The following is a 26986-nucleotide window of genomic DNA, read 5'->3' as shown; positions in this document are numbered from 1 at the left end:
TTGAATATTTTTTTAAACAGAATTATTTACAAAATAAATAATTCATGTACAGAAAAATAAAAAATAATTTTTCATCTTTCTATGATTTAACTTACTGTATATTTTAGTTTTAGTATATATCGAATAATGAACTTTTCATCTTATCAGAACGTCGATGTGTTGTATTAGTACGTCAGCTACCGCACGCGTACTAGTGACAGCCGGATTGTTCAGTTGGAAGAAGTACGATTTGAATTTGCTTCTGAGATAGTCATGATTAACTTGTGTAGATCTGCGATTGTTTTAAGATATGGATCTGTAGTGCTGAGTAAAGCAATAGCAAGATTTGAATTCAAACAGATTAACCATAATTTCAGTACAAACGAAGTAAGTATTAGTATATACACTTATACTGTATGTTATGGTTAGGAATAATCTAGGTTAAGAGAAGAAATGTCCTGCCCCTAAGTTACCAGAAATTTCTTTTTTTTAAAGTTATTATTAGTTCTAAGTTGTTAAGAAGCCTTCTACTTAACATACCGTGATTTTTAATTTAACGTTTGTTTATTTTTTTATGATTGCATATTTTAATGACTTGTTTGTATCCCTGCTTGGAAAGTGATAGATAAATGTCAAATTTGGTTTTTCATTATTATTACGTGTTGTACAAGTAGTAAATTGTTAGGATTACAATTCAGTAGTCCTGCATATATGTTTTGGTTCTGATATAATTTCTGGGGCATAATGGTAGCTAGAAAAGAGCAAAGTAATTTAAATAAATTTCTTAAAGTAATTTTCAGAAAAGTAATGTTATTTAAAACATGAGGAATCATACTAAATAAGGCTAACACACAGCTGCAGAAGGGATACCAGTAAAGCAAAGCGTGTAGGAAAATAATCATTATTCCAATTTAAAGTTAAGATAATATATACCATATTAGAGTTGCAGAATGTTTTGTTTATTATTCTGATATGGTATATAATATGACAGGAAAAATGTGATACTCACCAAGAGTGTGTTTATTTAAAAAATATTTCATTAAAAACCAAAGTAATTTTATTTTGAACAAAAATAAATTCCTATTTCAAGATTACTAAATTGTTCTATTTAATTGGAACAAAATAAATAAAAGTCATAAAAGTGTTCAAAATTATAAAAGTCTAATCCATATCAATAGTCAACATTTTTCCATAAAATTGCCAACATTTTCAAGAAAGATCTCTGTGTTGTTTTCAAATTCATTAACAAAATACTCGTATATGCAATCATTTGATATTCTGTAATAAATACACACATAAAAACAGCAACTCGGGAATATACAAATTAAACTGAAGTAGCTCACTACACCACTAAATCGGGTAAATAAAATGCACATCACCCACAGGTACAAAGAGTACATTACGAAAAATATTAATCACAGCATATAAATATTATATATAAACGCTTTTCAATAGGTATAAAAATTACTAATGCTAAATTTTACAATGACACTTATTGAATAATCATAACATTTCACTATTTACTAGGTTAGCAAACCGATTTAAAATGAGTGTGTTAACCGTACTACTAAGAAGGGAACTATGCTGTCATAGTTATGAAAATATTTTTTGGAAGTAAATTTCCATATATTTAAATTGAGAGATCTTTTTATTTATTTATTTTTTTAAATAAAAATGTAAATTTCATTTCATTGGTCTTATTTACTACTTAATTCTTTTTTTGTCTCTGTTGTCTAACGGTAGATCTGTTAATAATTTCTTATAATTTTTCTGATCTTCTATTTTCACTGAGCAACTTCAGTCTCATTTCATTGAAACTGAGTTTAATGTTACAGTAATAATTTCATTTAAATGTCTGAAATATTGAAAGTGCCTTTGCAACAATAGTTGCCTGCTCGTACAGAGTGATTGATTGCCTTTCGTAGTTAATCCATTGCGTCAAAATTTGCTGTCACCTCCAGTATGAGAGTTACACAAGTTATTTTCTTTGACCGAATCGGTGAACCCATTTGCTTGTGTAAAATATTTATCTTTTTTTATATGACTTGCACATGGCGATAATAATTCACATTTCACAGCTATTTTATTTACCTGTATATCAGTAAACAGAAAAAAAGACCAGATAATAAATATTCTTTGTGACTTATCGATCGTTCATTTTTGTTATAATTATCTTTGTTAAGAGGGTTATAATAAGAAGTCATAGATTACAGTTTTGTTATAGTTGCATTTTTGTAATTACATTATTAGCTACTATCTGAAGGCGGGTCCATAATATGCTATGGCATCTCCTCCACTGCTCTTAGCATCACTCAGCCGCTTCTCCTCACACCAGGAGCCAAAGTAGTGCATTCCAAAAGTCACATCAATTAATTTGCAACGACTTGCACCGTATCGAATTATGATGTTGCTGTTATAGTAATGAAATATATTCTGGTAATTTGTTATTACAAATAAAATTATTTATGCATAATATTTTGTTCAAGATGGATATGAAGAATTTATGTATTTATTTCTTGAAAGTATGATTTTTTTCAAGTATGTTAAATGAAGGTTTTGCTGTAAATAAACAGTAACAATGACGTAATACAAAAGTATATGAAATGAGTTATTTATTGTAGGCTATAATGTTATAATTTTCTGTGATATGGTGTAGTTATTTACAAAAATTATTTTTAAATAGCACATACGTATTACTTTTGTGGCCGCTAGTAGCATGAGTTCTATATGCCAGGTTATAGGAGTGGGGTAGAGGCAGCTTGTAGGGAGGACCTGCCTTTAGGTTTTACATATACTGTAGTATTTATTGATAACTTTGAGGTTGAAAATGTTTTTTAAGATTATTTTCTAAACAGTCCTTTATAAACCCTTTCACTGCTTAACCATGAAATTACTGTTAAATTGGTTTCCACCTTAAAAATATGTAGTTTTCTATTTTGTGAGAATCTTTAATTGTAACCTTATTCTCTATAAAACAAAACTGTGATCTGCTAGTTTCACTCTTAAGAATATAGCAACCCCCTGGAATTAAATATTTTTTAACTTTCTAGTAGCGCAACTGTAAAAATTATATTGTTATCTACATTTGTGAAGTAGGAAGATGTACTACCTCCCATTAATTTCATGAAGATTGATTCAGAAAACGTTTTACTCTTATTACCCATTACTATATATGCAAGTACATATATATATATATATATATAATTTATTTATTTATAAACCATTTCAAGAATTCGGGGGATGGTATCCCACATCAAAATAAAGAAAAAAACTTCATATCAACATATGTACAGAAATGCTTAGTTTACCAGCTGTGTCATTTTGTATTTTTAACATAAAAATTGATTTCTCAGAAATTGTTAATTGCATCCAGCTGAAATTTCATATACTGCTAGCGTACCCAGAGGTTTACTTTTGTAAAAACAATGAACCTGATCTCTCAATCCATTTCAAAATGGCAGCCAAGTAAATGTTTTAATCGTTAATATCTTTACAACCCCTGGTTTATTTAAATCTTATGTTATACACAAACTTTTAAGCATTTTGTGACAAAGAAATTAACACCTTATTTATTCAAATTTGTTCATAAATAACAAAATTAGGGCAAAACTTCTTGAACTGAGTCACTTTAGATTAAAAAACAGTTTTCATTTCCACCCGAATAAAATTAAATAGCTTGATGCAATCTAAATGGAACAATTTTATTAATGTCATCATGTAATAAATTACAATAATTTAATAATATTGAAAATATTACAGTAAAATAAAATATTATTGAAATCATGAAAATATTATAATAATAAATAATATTAATATTGAAAAATAATTTGCATTCATATTTTTGTTTAATGAACAGACAGTTGTTATTAAAAAAACTGTTGTTGTTTTTTAATGAAAATTTATTTAACAAAAATAAATTATTATATCAGATAATAAAACATTAATAAAAGAAACTGCAGTAGTTGTTCGAAATGGCGGCACTCCTTTAAAATACATGCATCCAGGTGTTTTTTCATCGATTGCTAGACAGCATTGACTTCAAGAATTTTTGCACCAATTTTGTTATTTATAAACGGATTTGAATCAATAAGGTGTCATTTTCTTCGTCACAAGACGGTTAACTTTTTTTTTAATAATTAACATTTAAATAAACCAGTGGCTGTAAAAATATTAACGATTAAAAAATTTACATGGCTGCCATGTTGAAATGGATTGAGAAATCATGTTCATTATTCTTATAAAAGTAAACTTCCAGTTACCGTAGAAGTATTTAAAATTTCAGCTCGACACGATAAAAAATTCCTGAGAAATAATTTTTTATGTTAAAAGTACAAAATGGCGAAGAGCCGGTAAACTAAGCATTTCTTGACATGTTGATATAAAATTTATTTTTTATTTCGATGTGGGGGGACCAGCCCATGAATTCTTGAAACGGTTTTTAAAAATACCCTGATTGATGTAGTGTGTGTGTGTGTGTGTGTATATATATATATATATATATATATATATATATATATATATATCACCAGGTGAATCATGAAGCCCTTCCTGGACTTTCATACCTATTCTACTTGTGAAAATAATGGAAAAAAGTGGTACTTACGTATTAACACCACCGCAGCAGAAGTTGCACTTGCTAAAAACAAAGTAGTCAATCGGATTTCGGTGGAAAATGGGCCGATATAGAGTTTTAACATAGATTCAAAACAGTCTATTTATTAACTTTAATAAATTGTTATTTTTATTTAATTTAACCAAACTTAACCTATGCTCGCTAACCTTGACTAATTAACAGGAGTGTTTTGATTATTTAAATAATAAATATTTGCAATAATTACTGAATTTATTAAATAAATACTCAAAAAATTACGGTGTTAATTAGTCAAGGTTAGCGCGCGTAGGTTAAATTTGGTTAAATTATATTTATAAAATAAATAAATATAAATAACCATTTATTAAAATTAATAAAGAGACTTCATTTTTCACTGAAATCCGATTGACTACTTTGTTTTTAAATAAAGCTGTAGCTGTGGTGGCGTTAATAAGTAAGTACCGAAAAAGTTCATATAAACTTATGTCCTAAAATGCTTCGTTTGCGAGTTACGGCTAGTGAAAGATTTCGCTTGGATTTCAGCTACCTCGGTGAAATGATGTTCAAAAATTTTTAGGACGATTATTAAGGTGTAGAATTACTGATTTCTTATGGTATTTAACTTGAAAAATCGAATAAAATAGGCCCTAGAATCGTATCTGCAGTAGTTTTTGAGAAATCTGGGGTGAACACCAATAAATTAGGGTAAAAGACCCTGTTTTTTATGTTTGACGTGCAATTGTTAAATAGGTAATAAATAAATGAGAGAATACATTCCTTTCTGGATCTCTGTATTAATTGGAACAACCGCGATACCGTTACATCGGTAGCATCCCGCCCGAGGCCTGGCTGATGACTGTGAGATGTAATTAGTTAAAGAGTTTAAAGATGACCTCCGGTAAAGCCCCTCAGGGTTCGGAACGGAGGGGTTGGTGTGGCGACCGGTAACGTCACAAGGTGGGTTCCCCTACGGGGTTTGGATGCGTAATTTGTTGACGCCATATCGAGTAAAATTTGCCTCGTTGGTAAATAAAACATACTTGTATAGTTGTCCATTTGTATCCCACCAGTTGCAGAGTTTCAAGCGAAGCGGACCGTCTCTTGGATGCAGACGTTGACATGGCAGTTTATTTTAAGGATAAAACTTGTTTTGTTTAAGTGTCCTCCAAACCGGCGAATGCGAAAAACCAATTTGCTTAGAAAGACATCGTGTACTGACGCCGGACTGCGCTCAGCTGCATCAATAATAATTTCATCAATAACAGCGTCGTGGTTGACAGGTCGTTTGTAGCTGTTACGAATACTAGTTAGTGAACCTTCTTCCCGAAGATTTCGTAAAATCGCGCTAATTGTTTTGGGATCTGGAATCCTGCGATTCGGAAAACGTATTTCATATTCTACTGTAGGAGCTGTAGCATTACCATTACACATATCCAAAATGAATATCATATCAGCGTATTCCTCTGTTGCGAATAAGTTCGGCATTACTTCAATGGCAAACAGATCACGTTCAAACTAAAATTCACAGATAACCTTCGCTAACGACAGCAAAGTTCACAGTACCCCCCGATATACTTAATGTTCTTTAAATAATGATTTAAACACATACAGTATTGTGCATTGTTGATCAGTTGTTATTTTATTGCCAACTTCGAAATAATAATTTTTCGTATAATTTATTGTACAGGTTATCATAAAAGAATGGTGCGGTTTCAGTAATTCATAGAAAGATTGTAGGGAAATTTCTAGGTGTTTTATTGGTATCCCTGAAAGCCTCCAACCCAAAAGTTTGTTTATCTGCAGTTGTAACTAAAACGTCAGTTGTATTGTTGTTGCGGTGAGTTTAGTGAGTTGCTATGTTCTCGGATAAAGACAAAGCAAAGTGTGTTTTATTGATACCTGAATTAAAATCCGTAATTTTAGTTCAACGTGAATTCGGAAGAGATCCACCACACAAAAATAACATAACACGTTGGTTCAAACGATTCGAAGAAACTGGATCGGTTAAGAAACAGAAATCAACTGGCAGACCAAGTATACCAGACGAAAAGGTTGAACTAATTAGACAATCGGCAATTAGAAGTCCTGGGAAGTCCATCTCCTGTCGAAGCGTCGAATTAGGTACTCCAAAATCAACAGTTCACAAAGTTTTACATAAAAAACTGAAATTACACGCTTATAAAATCCATATACTGCAGGAATTGAAATCCGATGATGGTGTAAAACGTTACAATTTCGCTGTTGAAATGTTGGACAGAATAAGTGAAAACGAATCATTTTTAGACGATATAATTTTTCCAGACGAAGCTACATTCCATGTGAATGGATGTGTTAACAGACACAATTCACGAATATGGAGCTCTGAAAACCCACACGCAATTATTTATAAACAACGCGATTCGTCTAAAGTTAATGTTTGGTGTGACGTGATGAAAAATCGTGTTTTTTTTTTTTTTTTTGTCTTCAGTCATTTGACTGGTTTGATGCAGCTCTCCAAGATTCCCTATCTAGTGCTAGTCGTTTCATTTCAGTATACCCTCTACATCCTACATCCCCAACAATTTGTTTTACATACTCCAAACGTGGCCTGCCTACACAATTTTTCCCTTCTACCTGTCCTTCCAATATTAAAGCGACTATTCCAGGATGCCTTAGTATGTGGCCTATAAGTCTGTCTCTTCTTTTAACTATATTCTTCCAAATGCTTCTTTCTTCATCTATTTGCCGCAATACCTCTTCATTTGTCACTTTATCCACCCATCTGATTTTTAACATTCTCCTATAGCACCACATTTCAAAAGCTTCTAATCTTTTCTTCTCAGATACTCCGATTGTCCAAGTTTCACTTCCATATAAAGCGACACTCCAAACATACACTTTCAAAAATCTTTTCCTGAGATTTAAATTAATTTTTGATGTAATCAAATTATATTTCTTACTGAAGGCTCGTTTAGCTTGTGCTATTCGGCATTTTATATCGCTCCTGCTTCGTCCATCTTTAGTAATTTTACTTCCCAAATAACAAAATTCTTCTACCTCCATAGTCTTTTCTCCTCCTATTTTCACATTCAGTGGTCCATCTTTGTTATTTCTACTACATTTCATTACTTTTGTTTTGTTCTTGTTTATTTTCATGCGATAGTTCTTGCGTAGGACTTCATCTATGCCGTTCATTGTTTCTTCTAAATCCTTTTTACTCTCGGCTAGAATTACTATATCATCAGCAAATCGTAGCATCTTTATCTTTTCACCTTGTACTGTTACTCCGAATCTAAATTGTTCTTTAACATCATTAACTGCTAGTTCCATGTAAAGATTAAAAAGTAACGGAGATAGGGAACATCCTTGTCGGACTCCCTTTCTTATTAGGGCTTCTTTCTTATGTTCTTCAATTGTTATTGTTGCTGTTTGGTTCCTGTACATGTTAGCAATTGTTCTTCTATCTCTGTATTTGAACCCTAATTTTTTTAAAATGCTGAACATTTTATTCCAATCTACGTTATCGAAAGCCTTTTCTAGGTCTATAAACCTATGTTGGTTGGTTTGTTTTTCTTTAATCTTCCTTCTGCTATTAATCTGAGGCCTAAAATTGCTTCCCTTGTCCCTATACTTTTCCTGAAACCAAATTGGTCTTCTCCTAACACTTCTTCCACTCTCCTCTCAATTCTTCTGTATAAAATTCTAGTTAAGATTTTTGATGCATGATTAGTTAAACTAATTGTTCTGTATTCTTCACATTTATCTGCCCCTGCTTTCTTTGGTATCATAACTATAACACTTTTTTTGAAGTCTGACGGAAATTCCCCTTTTTCATAAATATTACACACCAGTTTGTATAATCTATCAATCGCTTCCTCACCTGCACTGCGCAGTAATTCTACAGGTATTCCGTCTATTCCAGGAGCCTTTCTGCCATTTAAATCTTTTAATGCTCTCTTAAATTCAGATCTCAGTATTGTTTCTCCCATTTCATCCTCCTCAACTTCCTCTTCTTCCTCTATAACACCATTTTCTAATTCATTTCCTCCGTATAACTCTTCAATATATTCCACCCATCTATCGACTTTACCTTTCGTATTATATATTGGTATACCATCTTTGTTTAACACATTATTAGATTTTAATTTATGTACCCCAAAATTTTCCTTAACTTTCCTGTATGCTCCGTCAATTTTACCAATGTTCATTTCTCTTTCCGCTTCTGAACACTTTTCTTTAATCCACTCTTCTTTCGCCAGTTTGCATTTCCTATTTATAGCATTTCTTAATTGCCGATAGTTCCTTTTACTTTCTTCATCATTAGCATTCTTATATTTTCTACGTTCATCCATCAGCTGCAATATATCGTCTGAAACCCAAGGTTTTCTACCAGTTCTCTTTATTCCGCCTAAGTTTGCTTCTGCTGATTTAAGAATTTCCTTTTTAACATTCTCCCATTCTTCTTCTACATTTTCTACCATATCTTTTTTACTCAGACCTCTTGCGATGTCCTCCTCAAAAATCTTCTTTACCTCCTCTTCCTCAAGCTTCTCTAAATTCCACCGATTCATCTGACAACTTTTCTTCAGGTTTTTAAACCCCAATCTACATTTCATTATCACCAAATTATGGTCGCTATCAATGTCTGCTCCAGGGTAAGTTTTGCAGTCAACGAGTTGATTTCTAAATCTTTGCTTAACCATGATATAATCTATCTGATACCTTCCAGTATCGCCTGGCTTTTTCCAAGTGTATATTCTTCTATTATGATTTTTAAATTGGGTGTTGGCAATTACTAAATTATACTTCGTGCAAAACTCTATAAGTCGGTCCCCTCTTTCATTCCTTTTGCCCAGCCCGTATTCACCCACTATATTTCCTTCCTTGCCTTTTCCAATGCTTGCATTCCAATCTCCAACTATTATTAAATTTTCATCTCCCTTTACGTGTTTAATTGCTTCATCAATCTCTTCGTATACACACTCTACCTCATCATCATCATGGGCGCTTGTAGGCATATAAACGTTAACAATCGTTGTCGGTTTAGGTTTTGATTTTATCCTTATTACAATGATTCTATCGCTATGCGTTTTGAAATACTCCACTCTCCTCCCTATCTTCTTGTTCATCACGAAACCTACTCCTGCCTGCCCATTATTTGACGCTGAGTTAATTACTCTAAAATCACCTGACCAAAAGTCGCCTTCCTCTTCCCACCGAACCTCACTAATTCCTACTATATCCACATTCACCCTATCCATTTCCCTTTTTAAATTTTCTAGCCTACCAACCTTTTTTAAGCTTCTAACATTCCACGCTCCGACTCGTAGAATGTTATTTTTTAATTTTCTGGTGACCCCTTCCTTAGTAGTCCCCACCCGGAGATCCGAACGGGGGACTATTTTACCTCCGGAATATTTTACCAAGGAAGGCGCCTCCATTGTTGCTATGTGAAAATGCAGAGAGCCACATTTTCTTGGAAAAAAAGCAGCTGTAGTTTTCCATTGCTTTCAGCTGCGCAGTACTCAGAGGACTGAGTGATGTTGATACGGCCGTTTAAGTCATTGTGACTCACGCCCCTAACAACTACTGAAAGAGCTGCTGCCCTCTTTCAGGAATCATTCCTTAGTCTGGCTCTCAACAGATACCTCTCCGATATGGTTGCACCTTCGGTCCAGCTACTCTGTATCCCTGAGCACTCAAGCCCCCTCACCAACGGCAAGGTCTCATGATTCATAGAGGAGGGAAAAATCGTGTAATAGGGCCTTTCTTCTTTGCTGAAAAAACAATGAATGGAGTTGTGTATCTTGACATGTTAACCGATTATTGCTTTCCTCAGCCGGTTGAACTCGAAAACATTCATCGACTTCATTTCCAACAAGATGGTGCTCCCCCGCACTTCAATGCATCGGTCACGGACGCTTTGAACGAAAAATTTGGAGATCGATGGATAGGCAGGCAAGGACCCATACTTTCGCCTCCAAGGAGTCCAGACATGACATCTTGCGACTTTTTCTTGTGGGGGTACATCAAAAGCGTTGTTTATACACAAAAAATTCGCGACCTAAACCACTTAAAAACAGGATTAATGAAGCAATGACAACCATTAACAAAGAAATGTTAACCAATGTTTGGAGAGAAGTTTAATATCGTTTGGACATTTGTCGAGCGACTAAGGGCGCACATATTGAATTTTATTAATTATTTAAAAAAATGTTTGAGACCGACAAATTTGAAAAATAAAAAATATAAACTGTAAGTAATTCTGTTTTGATTTAAACCATGTTCAAAACCGCACCATTCTTTTATGATAACCCTGTGTTTCTGAAATTAATAAGAATGTTATCTAAGTAATTTTTATTTATTTATCTTTATTTTACAATTATTGTGTAATGTTCAGTTTTATTAGATTTTTTAGCAATAGATTTTGTTTTTACAAATTTTTCACATTACCATAAAAAAAATCTAGTTTTTGCTTATATTACTTTTCTGACAAATGTAGTAATGGTACTGTTTCTGAATAAAATTAGTATTTTTCTAACTTTTCTTTGTTTTCTATTCAACTTACCTTACACCATTTTTTCATAATTAAATTCTCTGCAAGTTTTGATTTATGTGTTTATTACCCATTTAACAAAGTTATTGTATGTCAAACATAAAAAATGGATTTTTACCCTAGTTTATTAGTTTGCACCCAGATTTCTCAAAAACTACTGCAGATATGGTTCTGAAACCTATTTTATTTGATTTTTCAGGTCAAACCATTAAAAGTCACTAATTCTGCTCTTAATAACTATCCTAAAAATTTTAATATGACATTTCACTGAAGTAGCAGAAATCTAAGCAAAATCTTTCACTAGCCATAACTCGCATTTTAGGACATTGTTTATATGAACTTTTTCCATTATTTTCATGAGTAGACTATGAAAGTCCTGGGTGAACTTAGTGATATACTCTGTATGTTGATACACACATACACACACATATATATATATATATGCAAATATGTATTATTTAAATTTACTGAATTCTTCTCAGATATCTTATCTTACTTTTTTAATGAACTATTTTTTGATTTAATCCCTCTTCATTCTTCCATTTTAAACTGTTAGTTACCTACATTGTTATCTTGTAAATTATAATTACATCACATAGATAACGTAATGAACTGCATTTAAAAAATAATTTTTCTGTTTTAATTATTTTTGATATTACTAAATAAAAAATTTCAATGGGAAAAATTATAGTATAATAAGAAACAGTTAATCCAGATTTGATACTTTAGTGACGTAGTCAAATGAATATACATATAGATAATCAAGAAAATTATAAAAATACATTAACATTTTAAAGAGATTATTTAATATATGTATTGTTTACTGCATTAATACTAGTATATAAAAGTTAGTAATGTGTTTTATAATGAAATATAGTTGCAAGTATAAAAGCTTATAATTTTATACTTTTTTGAAATTGAATGAAAATGTGTTGTCATGAGTATTGTTATGATTGTAATTCCGTTAGTGTATTTTATAGCAATACCAAAAATAATTGTCTTAATACGATTCAAGAAATTAAAATTTGAAAGACAAAAGAAGGTACTTTTAGATTGAAGATTAAAATACTGTGAAACAGACTGTAAAAAATATACATTTGAGATGGACCAGTAATGGTAATAAAAAGTAAATACACAGACACTGAGCAGCAAGCTACTGAACCCTATTTACTACTGTTTATTAGTTCTGTCAGTGGCTTGCTATCAAATGTTTCACTTGTACTTCAGTGCCAGTATAACTTAAACCATTTGCTTTAAATCAAAGAGCCAAGACATTATGTTAAAATGTAAAGGGAAAATGTATCTGTTTCTTCTTAAATTATTTTTGCAACTCTGCAATCCTCTGCAACTACTTCTCACCTATTCCCTTTCCTGTAGTATTATCATTCATGTATTGTATCAGTCATGGTGAATTCATCAAATATTTACTTACACAGGAAAGTGTAATTATGGAGTTTGGGGTGAATAGACAAAAAATTAAGTGAATGGTTGTGGAGCTGTGTTATGACACTGACAAAATTCTCTTTAACGCATTAAGTGGTAAAGATAAATGGATGGAACAGTACGATCAGGTTCGATGTTGTTTCTTTAATATTACACTCTAGTACTGTACAGGTTTTTTTGTAAGAGGTGGAGGTGCCTGCCTAGGTGCCCATTTATGGGCGCCTAGGCAGTTGTTGGGCTTGCTAACAGTTTTCGGAAGATGTCATTAAATGCGTATGTGTTCCTGTGCACTGTTGAGTAAATCTCCACCCCTGGCTACCCACCCTTTTTAGTACAGCTGGAGTGCATTACTTCAGGAAGGGGGGAATATGTCCTTACACACATTCAGACACCACAGTCTACAGACACCGATCTCACTCGCCCACAAGATAGCTCAGATCAGACTAAAATCACTCCACACACTTCATGACATCCAATCATCAGAATGCCTACCTCATGCCGCACACTCCACACATCCAACCACATAAACAAACACCTCACAGCCAATTGAACACTACAGCATACATACCTCACAGGTCACCATTGGACGTGGGAGCAGAGTCTTCATGACCTCATTGCAACCAATCGATCCCCACACGTAATGCGTAATTTTGTCATAACTGCTCTAGCAAATCCAGAAACGGCAGACCAATATTCTTCACCATACAGCATAATCCCCATTAGTTCCTTTGGTTCGAACATTACGTCTCTTCCAGTGTTAACCATCATCTCCTCTCTTTCTGTGTTAAAACAAGGACAAAAAAGAACATGTGGAACACTGACTCCTCAACCTCACAACCAGGGAATCTATCCGAGTAATCCATCCCAAAACAAAATAAATATTCTCTAAAACCCCATGGCCCACCAGCAACTGAGTTAAATTAAAAACCAGTGAGCCATGATTTCTTCTGGGCCATCTTCCAATATCCTTTATTACCCTTTAGGACCACCTGCCCTTCTCACATCCGTCCCGTCTTTCTTGCCATGCCCTCATCAACTTCTCCATGATCGCCAAACTCACCTCTCACTTCTCAGTTGGATTCAAGGTACCAAGTTCTCGTAGCCTTCTCCTGTGTGTGATCGCTAAGTCCATGGGAAGCATCCCCGCTAAGACTTCCTCAGCGTCCAGAGAAACAGTTCTGTAGGCCATTATAATCTGGAGGCAGCACCGCCTATGTAAGGCCTCAATCCTCCCTCTGTACTGCACCACATCTGCCCAAATTTTTGCACGTATAGCTGCATGCTATATGCAGCTCCTGTAAGTAATCTCCTCTGCAGTTCCCTTGGACCCCCACAGTTTGGTGCAAGACTCTCTCTGCCTTTTCAGCAGCCTCAATGGCATGCTTTCCAAATCTCATTCAGGAGTTAATCCATTTGCCTAGGTATTTTATTGAATTCTTTGATTCTTTTCTTCTCCCATCCTCCTCGACTGACAAGGTAGGTTTACGCTTGGCAGAGGATATAACCGCAAACTCAGATTTCTCCAGTGCCAAGCTGAGTCCCACCTCAGCCATCCAAGCTCCTACAGAAGTGTAGGAGTGCCTGATTTTGTTAGCAGCGTCCCTCCGGGTATTGGCCTCAGTGACAAGTGCTATGTCTCTGCAAATCCAATTATTGTTATTTTAGGGGGCAGTGGGACACCAAAAACCCCATCATATGTGAATGCAGGTTATAAGTAATCAGTTATTTTTTGGTTTATAATGACTATTGAATAATAAGGTTATTAAAGTCAAAACTAATTTTTGCTAACACATTACAGAGATTTAATCCTGCCAACAGTTTTTTTTGCTCGAAAGATGATATTTGAATGAACTGGAAATATAGATAAATTTTAATCCAGTTTAATGGGTTTTTAACTGCATTAATGTGAAAATGTTTTGTAAGAAACTCATTTTGAACATAGACCCTGCTCTCTCTTAGCAAAATAATATTTTTTTATTTACTTTTTCAGCTTCCTGTTTTTCTTTAGCCTACCACTTGATGTTTGTCCCAGTTCTAACATTTCTTCCAATCTGAGTAATTTCCTTTTGTATTTCTGTGTAGATATTCAAATCTCCATAGTCTACATATTTTCTGCTTTTTTCTTGTACCTTCCATTTTTGCAGTCATTTATTATATGCCTATTAGGCTAATTTTATTTGGTATTAGCTTTTGTAAGAGTAAAATAAAAAAAAATTACTATTTAGATATTTAAAAAAAATTTTTTTTTTTGTCTTCAGTCATTTGACTAGTTTGATGCAGCTCTCCAAGATTCCCTATCTACTGCTAGTCGTTTCATTTCGGTATACCCCCTACATCCTACATCCCTAACAATTTGTTTTACATATTCCAAACGTGGCCTGCCTACACAATTTCTTCCTTCTACCTGTTTTTCCAATATTAAAGCGACTATTCCAGGATGCCTTAGTATGTGGCCTATAAGTCTATCTCTTCTTTTAACTATATTTTTCCAAATGCTTCTTTTTTCATCTATTTGCCGCAATACCTCTTCATTTGTCACTTTATCCACCCATCTGATTTTTAACATTCTCCAATAGCACCACATTTCAAAAGCTTCTAATCTTTTCTTCTCAGATACTCTGATTGTCCAAGCTTCACTTTCATATAAAGCGACACTCCAAATATACACTTTCAAAAATGTTTTCCTGACATTTATATTCATTTTTGGTGAAAACAAATTATATTTCTGAATGAAGGCTCGTTTTGCCTGTGCTATTCGGCATTTTATATCACTTCGTCCATCTTCTGCTTCGTCCATCTTTAGTTACTACTTCCCAAATAACAAAATTCTTCTACCTTCATAATCTTTTCTCTTCTATTTTTATATTCAGTGGTTCACCTACATTATTTTTACTATATTTCATTACTTTCATTTTGCTCTTGTTTATTTTCATGTGGTAGTTCTTGTGTAGGACTTCATCCATGCCGTTCATTGTTTCTCCTAAATAATTTTTATTCTCAGCTAGAATAACTATATCATCAGCAAATCGTAGCATCTTTATATTTTCACCTTGTACTATTACTCCGGATCTAAATTGTTCTTTAACATCATTAACTGCTTGTTCTATGTAAAGATTAAAAAGTAATGGCGATAGGGAACATCATGTCGGACTCCCTTTTTTATTACGACTTCTTTCGTATGTTCCTCAATTATTACTGTTGCTGTTTGGTTCCTATAAATGTTAGCAATTGTTCTTCTATCTCTGTACTTGAACCCTAATTTGTTTAAAGTGCTGAACATTTTATTCCAGTCTACGTTATCGAATACCTTTCTAGGTCTATAAATGCCAAGTATGTTGGTTTGTTTTTCTTTAATCTTCCGTCTACTATTAATCTGAGCGCTAAAATTGCTTCCCTTGTCCCTATACTTTTCCTGAAACCAAATTAGTCTTCTCCTAACACTTCTTCCACTCTCCTCTCAATTCTTCTGTACAGAATTCTAGTTAAGATTTTTGATGCATAAGTAGTTAAGCTAATTGTTCTGTATTCTTCACATTTACCTGCTCCTGCTTTCTTTGGTATCATGACTATAACACTTTTTGAAGTCTGATGGAACTCCCCCTTTTTCGTAAATACTACATTACAGTTTGTATAATCAATCTACCGCTTCCTCACATGCACGCTGCAGTAATCCTGCAGGTATTTCGTCTATTCCAGGAGCATTTCTGCCAATCAAATCTTTTAATGCTCTTTTAAATTCAGATTTCATTATTGTTTCTCCCTTTTTATCCTCTTCAACTTCTTCTATAACACCTTTTTCTAATTCATTTCCTTCATATAACTCTTCAATATATTCCACCCACCTATTGACCTTTCCTTTCGTATTATAAATCTGTGTACCATTTTTGTTTAACACATTATTAGATTTTAACTTATGTACAACAAAATTAACTTTCCTGTATACTCTGTCTATTTTACCAATGATCATTTCTCGGTTCTACTTCTAAACACTTTTTTTTTTAATCCACTCTTCTTTTGCTAGTTTGCACTTCGTGTTTATAGTATTACTTAATTTTCGTTAGTTCCTTTTACTTTCTTCATCACTTGCATTGTTATATTTTCTATGTTTATGCATCAGCTGCAATACATTCTCTGATATCCAAAGTTTTCTATCAGTTATCTTTGTTCTGCCTAAGTTCGCTTGTGCTGATTTAAGAATTTCCTTTTTAACATTCTCCCATTCCTCTTCTACATTTTCTACCTTATCTTTTTTACTCAGACCTCTTGCAATGTCCTCAAAAATTTTCTTTACCTCCTCTTCCTCTAAATTCCACCGATTCATCTGACACCTTTTCTTGAGGTTTTTAATCCTCATCTATATTTTATTATCACTAACTTATGGTCACTATCAATGTCTACTCCAGGGTAAGTTTTGCAGTCGACGAGTTTATTTCTAAATCTTTGTTTAACCATGATATAATCTATCTGATACCTTGCAGTATCGCCTGGCTTTTTCCATGTGTACATTCTTGTATTACGATTTTAAACTGAGTGTTGGAAGTTACTAAATTATACTTTCTGCAAAACTCTATCAGTCAGTCATCTCTTTCATTCCTTTTGCCCAGCCTGTATTCACCAACTATATTTCCTTCCTTGCCTTTTTCAATGCTTGTATTCCAATCTCCAGCTATTGTTAAATTTTCATCCCCTTTTATGTGTTGCATCATCAGTTTCTTCATATACACACTCAAGCTCATCATCATCATGGGCACTTGCAGGCATATAGACGTTAACAAACGTCAGCTTAGGTTTTGATTTTATGTTTATTTCAATGATTCTGTCGCTATCTATTTTGAAATACTCTACTCTCTTCCCTATCTTTTTGTTCATTACAAAACCTACTCCTGCCACCCCTTTATTTGAAGCTGAGTTAATTATTCTTAAATCACCTGACCAAAACTTGTTTTCCTCTTCCCACTGAACCTCGCTAATTCCTACTACATCTACACTTAATTTATCCATTTCAGTCTTTAAATTTTCTAACATTCCACGCTCCGACTCATAGAATGTTATTTTTTAATTTTCTGGTGACCCTTTCCTTAGTAGTTCCCACCTGGATATCTGAACAGGGGATTAGTTTTTCTCCGGAATATTTTACCATCTTTGTTACTGCAGAGAGTTACATTTTCTTAGAAAAAAGCAGCTGTAGTTTTCCATTGCTTTCAGCTGCCCAGTACTCAGAAGATTGGGTGATGTTGCTACGGCCATTTAAGTCCTCCTGACCTACGTCCTTAACAACTACTGAAACGGCTGCTGCCCTCCTTCAGGAATCATTCCTTAGTCTGACTCTCAACAGATACCTCTCAGATATGGTTGCACCTTCGGTCCAGCTACTCTGTATCATTTAGCACTTAAGCCCCCTCACCATCCACAAGGTCTCATGATTCATAGAGGGAGCAACGAATCTTACTGATTTAAAATTTATGTGAATTAAAGAAAATTGATCTTTGATTTTAAACTATTAAATATCTAAAAGAAATAAAAACATCAGAAGGGGATGAACGGAAGTTTCGTAAAAAGTAACAGTTTGCTTTAATAGGTAAACTTATCTCAAAGCTTGTTAAATGAAACCTTTAAAAAATAAATTGTGAGGGGTCTATCATCATTAGAACCAGCTGTGATGCTCCATGAGCTTAAACTTGGTTGTGACAAAATGAAGTGTTTATTAGCAGCATTATATGAAGCTAATAAATTTACTGAAAATATTGCCGAAAAATCTAAGAAAGAATATTCTTTGCTATGCATGGATGCTAAAGGAGCTCTTTGTAGCGAGTTCAAAATATTTTCATCAAGTAGGGAAGACGAGTCGAGTTAGAGGATCTGGTGAATACGGACGTGTTTTTGGTGCGATCTGTACTTTTCTTATGTTTATTGATTCCGCGGTTTAATTGTCTGATTTGGACGTTCGCATAGGTCGATGAAATTTATCTGGAAGTGTGTTTTTTAAAGAAGATTGATATTTGGAAGACGGATTTACTTTTTATTAAGTTTTGTTTAAGCGACTGTATTGGCCATTGGCAATAGGGAACATAATTGTCTGACTGCTACTGTTAGATGTTAGTGGACGCATTCGTATTTAGTTGTTTACGAACCGGGGTGGTCGTTATCAGTATCTGTAAGAGTTATCGGTGCGGAATCGGGTTACCGTTATCGGTAGTGATAACATTGTGGAACTAATAAATAATAATTAATTTTGTTTTATTAGCAAGACACAGGTGTTCCAGGAAGTATTCACATCCACATCGGAGTCATCTGTACGCAAGTAAAGGTACGCGGGAAGAAGAGTAGAACATTATTTGAGCAATCTTTTACCGGTCCTGCCCTCCGATATCGAGGGAAAACCGGAAAAGCGCCTGACGTATCGCCTGAGCCTACGACCTCGAGGCGGGAGGATATATGGTTGTGAAGGGTTTCCCTTCCAGACCGGCGACGGATGGAAGAAAAGGCGCCAAGAGAAGCAAGGCAATCCTCCACTGTGGAGGAGGACGTACCCCTCGACCTGAGGGTAATGGCCGAGAAACTCCAACAGTGTCCAAGGACCTTAAAAATAATATCAACAAGAACGTCAAGCGCAGGATCAAGGACATCGAGGTGGACCTTGGTGCTGCTGTTAGGGACTTTCGCAGAGTAGTCAACACTTATTCCACCCCCTGCGGGGAAATCAACTGCGGAGGTGGCCACTTAGACTGCGGTTGCCACTGGGTGCCCCGTCCTAGACGGGCTGGAAAATGGAGTCCCGGTTGAGCGTACGGCCGATTTCATAAAAAAAAATTGGCCAAGGAAGGTGTATCGCATTACACATACAAAGCCGCCAGAGAGCCAAGAAGGCGCAGTTGACAATGTTGCAGTTATATACATAACTGAGATTATTGAGAGCAGATTATTAGATGCGCTGGCGATGAGGCACCCGCAGGTCGCATGGCTTCCGGGATCCGAGCAGGGAAAGTATTGACAGCCACTGTGGATGTGAAACTTGTAGGCGAGGAGACCGGGGAGCGGGCCCCGATCAGGAACGATTTATATGTAGTCTACGTCAACTCTGGTACTGACAATGACCTCGCCCAAGTATTGGTAGACGTCTTCTGCAAAATAAAAAGCAACAGTGGTGGCAGCATGGGGCCCTTACAGCCAGAAATTTACGGCACCAAGTCTGCTACCTATGTTTGGAAAATCCTTGAGTGCGATGGGAAGATGACAGGGCACAATTATTATGTGACTGACCCGGGCGGCAATTTGGTTTGCTTGACATTTTTCCCGCCACCACCCCATTCGGTCGCCCTAAAGCATAAGACCGAATGTCTGTACAACAAAAGGCTACTGAGCCACAAAACAGTTTAGCGACCAGTGTCTTAAATAGCTCCTAGAGTTTACCTGACAGCGTGAGCGGACTAAGCGCGGTGCCAAACACCACCGGCTTACGTGTCCCACTCGTCCACTTGTCATATATTTACTAAAATGGGTAGGCGCACCCCGTCAACTACTAAAAATATATATGACATCCATAAATTTTAATTTACTTCGTGTAGAGAGCAATTCGCTGCCACGCCTAGGTCTCTGAATGCCAGCAATTACCTGTCTACCATATTAAAGCGCTTGGAGCGTTAATTGGCTGGTGGTCAGCCATGTATTTCTAGGTTATCTTCCCACAGCAGTGCGGTAGTGGTCTTTCCCTTAAACTACTGATGTCGGTTGAACATAGCAACCGCATCAAGGAACTCTCACACAGTCCGACAGTGCGGCTCTCGCCACTTTGACTCACGGCTAGTGAGTGGCCAATTTTCCCCTAGACCACTAAGTTCCAGGGTGGCCCGGTATCTGGCCCCCCTAAGAGCAGGGCAGTAAACATCTGGTGTTCATTTGACTGGACCACCTCGCAGACGCACAGGTTATAACTGCCAGGCGGAACCGAAACAGATATTGGTTCAAATAACCATGGTTGCTGAACTCCTGAGCAGCCGTTGCACTTAAAATGAACTCGAGGCATTCCATCTCCAGAGATTCCGTATGAACTTGTACAGGGATCTCCCTTAGTCGTGGTGTCCCATTCCAGCTGTCATGCTTCCATCGCGAGGCTCTGCAGCCTCTTCCGCAGGTGGGAGATGGGCAACTGAACGAAATTTAGATCCGGTGCATTGTGATCACCGTTCCGTTTTGGTACTGCTTCGACCCGAAACCGCATCCCAAATAGCTCGGCCTCCGTCCTCTTCGCAATCTCCACATGGCTACCCGAACTTTCACCACTAAATCGATTGGAAGAGCTTTTTCCAATACGATGGTAGCCTCGTAAGAGGTTGTTTTAAAAACACCAGTGCATACAATTAAGGCTCTGCGCCGGGCATTCCTTAAATTTTGAATAAGTGCTCTATTCTTATCCAACCTATTCGCCCAAACGGGCGCCGTGTAAGAAGTCATGCTTTCAAAGACCTCTCGGTACACCATGTACATTTGACAGCCCGACAACCTATAGTCGTTCCGAGCAATCCTCCTAAGTTTGAGTATCACTGAGACGGAGTCCGCCGCTACTTGCTTTATGTGGTTGCTAAAAAGGAACTTCTCATCAAACAAAACACCTAGGTATTTATGAACTCTAACTCGGCTGATTACACAGCCTTCATACTTAATGTGGGGGTTTCGTCCGTACGATAATTTTGCTCCACCCTTGAGAAGCATAAACTTCGTCTTGGGCATAGAAATATGTAAATTTTGAATGTCCATCCCTCAGCGGTTGACAAGGTCGCTTGCATTCGATCTTCCAGCTGCGATCGTGAGTTACTACGAACTAAAAGGTCATCGGCGAAAGCCTGGGCAGTGACCCCTTCTGGGAATGTCAATCTCGTCAAATACCAGGTTCCACAGCAGGAAACCGAGAATGGAACCCAGTGGGCTTGGCCTGGTGACGGATTTTTCCACAACCAGGTGCACGTCATTAAACAGAGCCGTACAATTATAAAAATAGTCACGTACTACGGCCTGCAGGGATACGGGAACATTGCGGCGTCCCAGCTCATAGAGGACAGAACTCCAACACACGGAAGCAAATACTGCATCTATGTTTACAAAAATTGCCAAAATATATTTACAGCGTTCCACCGCTGCCAGTTCAGGCGCCGGTGGCTAAAATTAAGCGGACTACCGTTAAGGTGGTTCCGCTAAAACCTGGTCCGGGGGCTTCGTCGTTAGCGACGGAGCTAACCCTGAAGAAGGTCTTGGACCCGTGGAGGGAAAAGATCCAAGTCTCCTGGGTTACTAAAACAAGGGTCCACGGTGTCATCTTGGAAGTCATAAGTGAGCGGCAGGTGAAGCAGCTGCTGGAGGCCGACGTTCGACAAAGAACGGGCAGAAGGCTCAGTTGCTGGCCGAGCCGAGGCCGCAGATATTGGCATACGATATCGCTTCTTGTCCTCTGGCCCCGTACTGCAAACTTGCATTACCGGTTGCTTTTTCAGCAAGAGCATTGTTCTACGTTCTCGTTGTCGGGGTTGAACAACGATCAGTGGCGGTTAGTCAACCTACGTTGCTGCAGAGTGTTACACAAAACAGCGGCGTAGTGTGTTGCAGTAGTGCTACCTAGTAGGCTAAATAAGGACGTTTATTTTGGTTTCCCTATTTCGTAGTCCGTGAAGCCTACGAAATTTCAGGTCCTCTGGCAGGTTGGGGAAGCGATTTCGCTCCGACCTCACCGGTGGTCATATATTAGGAGCGTTTTAGCTTTTGACTGTTCGAGCGGGGTTGTGTAAGAACAGACAGACGAGGGGGGAGGTACCCCTACCCCCTCGTGATCAGGTGGCATTGCACGCAAAACCTGCGGTAGTCTCTGCTTCGAGTTGTACAGGGAAGGCGGTAGCTGGAACTGCACGAGGAGAGCATGGTGGCAAGGGGCGAGCCAAGTCGGAACAGCGTCCTCTTGCGAAGTCGAGAGTCGCTGATGACAGTGGTGTGGTGGTCTACCCTGAGCGGGAGGTCTCCGGGGAGAAGCCTGTAAAGGTGAACTCCGGATCCTACAGTTTAGGGCGGATCGAGAAAATGCGGGCCGCATGGTCCAAAATCTCAAAGAAGGAGTCGCGTATTTCGGTCGAGTTTCAGCAGCTTGTCGACTCGTACCTGTCTGAATGTAGCTCAATGGTTGCTGAGCTGGCATTAAAATGTGAGGGCCTCCAGGGCGTTAACCGTGCCTTAGATTCAGTCGTTGATCGGCTGATGGGCAAGGTGGACCAGGTGGTGGAAGGTGTCAGGGATTTCAAACCGGCAACGGGGAGGGTCCTTGGTGAGATCCACACTTCTTTGAAACGGGTGGAGGAAAAGGTAAAAAAGTCTGTCTCCTTCGCTGCGGTAACAGCCGCATCTGGGCATAAGCGGTTTAGTCCCCCTTCGCAAGCCTAGGCGCCGGTTAACAAAATGAAGCGGGCCACTGTTAAGGTGTTCCAGTAACGCCTGGTCCGGGGGCTTCGTCTGCGGTGACGGAGTTGACCCTGTGAAAGGTCTTCCACCCGCGGAGAGAAATGTTCCAGATCTCACGGGTCACAAAAACAAGTGACCATAGAGTGGTCCTGGAGGTCGTAAACGACCAGCAGGCAAAGCGACTGCTGGAGGCCGACGTTCTGAAAAAGAACGGGCTGAAGGCTCAGTTGCTGGCCGAGCGGAGGCCACAAATATTGATGTACGATTCGCGAAGGGTAACGAGGGCAAAGGAACCCGAAATCCTCAAGGCGAATACAGCCAAAATCCAGCATTGAATATGGCTGCCGAGGACTTCCTCAAGGGAAACAGGGTGGTCCGGCAGTTGTGGCGGACAGAAGCCTCAAAGAGCCATTGGGTAATTGAGACCTTGCCTAAGATCCGGCAGGTCTTAGTGGTCGGTGGTCGGCTGTTCCTTGGGTGCACCTCTTGCAGGATCGTCGATCATGCAGAAATACCCCAGTGCTTCAAATGTCAAGGCTTTGTTCACACCTCTCTCCACTGTAGGGCACAGTCGGAAATGTGTGGTCGGTGCACCCTTGTTGGGCAGAGGGCAGTTAAGTACCCTAATAAGATCGCACCTGCAATGTGGGCTCCTTGTGCCTTGGTGAAAGGCTTTGATGCTGGACACCGGGTCGGGGGCAAACAATGCAGGTTGCATGACAAAGCCCGGTGAAGATCGTACATAATACGGCGTATGGCGACGCCTGAATTGGGGAAAGCTTTCGAGGACGGTCGTCACCATATAGAACGCTTGCCCCTGGGGCAGTTAAACCTGCATCATTCCCGAGCGTCCACCAATGAAGCCATGAGTTTTCTTGAGGAGTACGACCTCGAGGTCCTCTTGGTCCAGGAGCCGTACACGGTCAGGGATAGGATGGTCGGCTTCGACGGGGTTGATGTTATTCATTCTCGTGGGGAACGGCCGCTCTCTGCGATTATGGTCGGCTCGGTCTCGTTGGGTGTCTTCTGGATGCCTCAGTTTTCTGATGAGCAATTCACTGTCGTGCGAGCCACGTGGAATACGCTCGATGTTGTACTGTTGTCGGGATACTTCCAGCTTGGATGAAGTATCGATGACTTGCTGGCGAAGTTGGGCAGGATTCTGGACGATCTCCCGGGCAGCAGAGTGCTGGTTGCTCTGGACGCTAATGCCAAGTCTCCCGCCTGGGGTTCACCACTCACTGACTCCAGAGACGCTGGTCCCGCACAGTTCGTTGAAGCCAGAAACCTGTACTTGCTTAATGAGGCAGAACAACCGCCGACTTTCTCTTCCGAACTGGGGGAAAGTTACATCGACCTCACCTTGGTGACGGGCGATCTGCTTAAGTGTACAAGTAGTTGGACTGTCTGGCCCGAGGCCAGTGTGAGTGATCATAGGCTTATAATCTATGAGATCGTTTATGGTGGCTGTCCAAGAGCTCCAAATTCGGGTTGCTATAACCTAAGGGGCCTGGATCAGCACAGGCTGCTGCGCGAGTGTGCGGCTGTCTAACAGGGGTTGGAATGGTGCATAGAGCACAGGGAGGAGGTGGAATTGATGGCTGAACAATTCGGCCGGGCCTTCAAGACTGGCTGCGATAGGGTCCTACGGCGCCCTCGGCCAATGGTCGAACCCTTAGGTAGTGGCCAGTCCGCTGATTGGCGAGTGCCTGGACCCGTCATGCCCGCTGCTTCCGGGGAGTCGTCTGTTAAACGCAGGCAGAAACCCGGGAAAAATTGCAGAGGGTTGGATGGACATTCAACATTTAAGGATTTCTGTGCCCAAGACGAAGTTTATGCTTCTCAAGGGTGCAGACAAATTATCATACAGTCGTAACCCCAGTATTAAGTATAAAGGCTGTGTAATCAGTCGAGTTCGAGTTCATAAATACCTAGGTGTTTTGTTTGACGAGAAGTTGCTGTTTAGCAACCACATTAGGTAAGTAGCGACGGACACCATCTCTGTGATGCACAAGCTTAGGAGGATTGCTCGGAAAGACTATGGGTTGTCGGGCTGTAAAATGTACATGGTGTACCAAGGGGTCTTTGAAAGCATGACTTCCTACGAGGCGCCCGTTTGGGCGCATAGATTGGGTATGAATAGAGCACTTATTCAAAATTTAAGGAGTGCCCGGCGCAGAGCCTTAATTGTATGCACTGGCTTTTTTAAAACAACCTCCTACGAGGCTACCATTGTATTGGGAAAGGCTCTCCCAATTGATTTAGTGGTGAAAGTTCGGGCAGTCATGTGGAAATTGTGATGAGGTCGGGTGACTGAGGTATTTGGGATGTGGTTTCGGATTTGGCACCGGATCTAAATTTCATTCAGTTGCCCATCTCTCGCCTGCGAAAGTGGCTGCAGAGCCTCCCGATGGATGCATGGCAGCTGGTTATACACGATCTGTGGGGATGGTATTCCTCAAGCTCGTTTTTAAAAGCAACGGGTGCTCACCAGCTACGTTAATTTAAATCAATTAAGGAGAAAATTTGCCACTCACAAGCGGCGAGTCAATGTGGCGATAGTTGCATTATCGGACCGTGTGGGAGTTCCCTGATGCGGCTGATTTGTTCAACCGACGTTATTAGTTTACCTAAGGGGAAAAGACTCCTACCTCACTGCTGTGGGAAACTAATCTTGTGATATATATGGCTGACCACCAGCCAGTTAAGGCTCCAAGCGCTTTAATATGGTGGAGATGTACTTGTTGGCATTCAGCGACCTAGGTGTCGCAGCGAATTGTTGTCTAAACGAAATGAATTTTAATTAATGGATGTCATTTATATTTTTAGTAGTTGACGGAGTGCGCCTACCCATTTTAGCAAATAAATGACATGTGAGCAGTTGGAACACGTAAGCCAGTGATGTAAGGCACCATATATCCTATGAAGTAATACCTGAATGGTAATTCCCAGAGGCTAAACAGGAAAAAGAAAGAAATATTTGTGTTAAAATTTGCAGTTTTATAGCAACGAATCAAATTCTTGAATAAATATTTGGTAATTATAGTTACATTTTTAATATTCTAAGCTGTCAGTAGTGATAAATACATTTTTTTATATCCCAAAATGAAACAGGTAAAAGTACCTTATAGACTTTGAAAAATGTTAATATTCCTGGATTAAACAAAATTTTGGAATGTCAGCATTATAAAAAAAAAATTACAAGTAAATAAAATAATAATAGTGCACATATTGTAGATGTAATTTTTTTTATAGGTATTGAATAAAAGCCTTAGAATAGCAGTAATTGGACAAAGCACATTTGCAGCAGAGGTTTATAAACTTTTAAGAGCTAGAGGACATAAAGTAGTCGGTGTATTTACAATACCAGACCAAGGTGTTAGAGAAGATCCTCTCGGTAAGCAGGTTGATTTTTAATTTCTGTTACCAATTCACTAATAAAAATTTTTAGCTTAGTTCTTACGATATTATTTGCTTGTGAGTTTAGAGAGTACTGATGATTTTTTTTCAAGTAACATTGTTATCATCGTTATAATAATAAAGTAGCATCACTTGTGATAATGCAATTTAAAAAATAGTGGTACATTTTTTAGCATTAATGTTCTTTAATCGAGTATTTTACTATTTAATGTATTTATTTGTGTCACTTTCTTTTGGACACATAAAGATTCTGTTATTGTAAGGGTACTTCTATAAAGAAGAAGATTTCATTTAGACATCTCTCTTCTGAAATTCATAGTTGGGGTGCACTTATTTTTCTTTCTTTAAGTTATATTTCCTCTGATTTATTCTGATATTGTTTTGCCAGTTATTATGTTTGCAAGTTAAAAAAAATACAATGCTTTCTCGTAAGTAACTTGTGTTTGTGTGGGTGTGTGTACATGTGTGCACAGACACATGCAGCAAGAAGTTAATATATGTTGGAAAAATTAATAAACTCATCACACTTGAAATGTATTAAGACTATACTTTCACTAAAATTAACTAAAGCCAGATAATAA

At 37.8% G+C, this 26986-nt stretch overlaps 1 protein-coding gene across 1 annotated transcript in view; it reads left to right on the top strand.

The window, feature by feature from the left end:
- Positions 1–183: 183 nt before the first annotated feature.
- LOC142323179 (cytosolic 10-formyltetrahydrofolate dehydrogenase) overlaps positions 184–26986 on the top strand; it is a 106733-nt gene continuing 79930 nt past the window's right edge. The window contains exons 1-2 of the mRNA XM_075362484.1: positions 184–366; positions 26241–26382. Of these exons, the coding sequence (XP_075218599.1) occupies positions 253–366; positions 26241–26382 (256 nt within the window). The 5' untranslated portion in view covers positions 184–252. The remainder of the gene's footprint in view (positions 367–26240; positions 26383–26986) is intronic.

The sequence above is a fragment of the Lycorma delicatula genome, chromosome 4, assembly GCF_047948215.1.
Source record: "Lycorma delicatula isolate Av1 chromosome 4, ASM4794821v1, whole genome shotgun sequence".
Lineage (NCBI taxonomy): Eukaryota > Metazoa > Arthropoda > Insecta > Hemiptera > Fulgoridae > Lycorma > Lycorma delicatula.
Note: the sequence above shows the minus strand (reverse complement) of the source record. Positions and strands in the feature narration are given on the sequence as shown.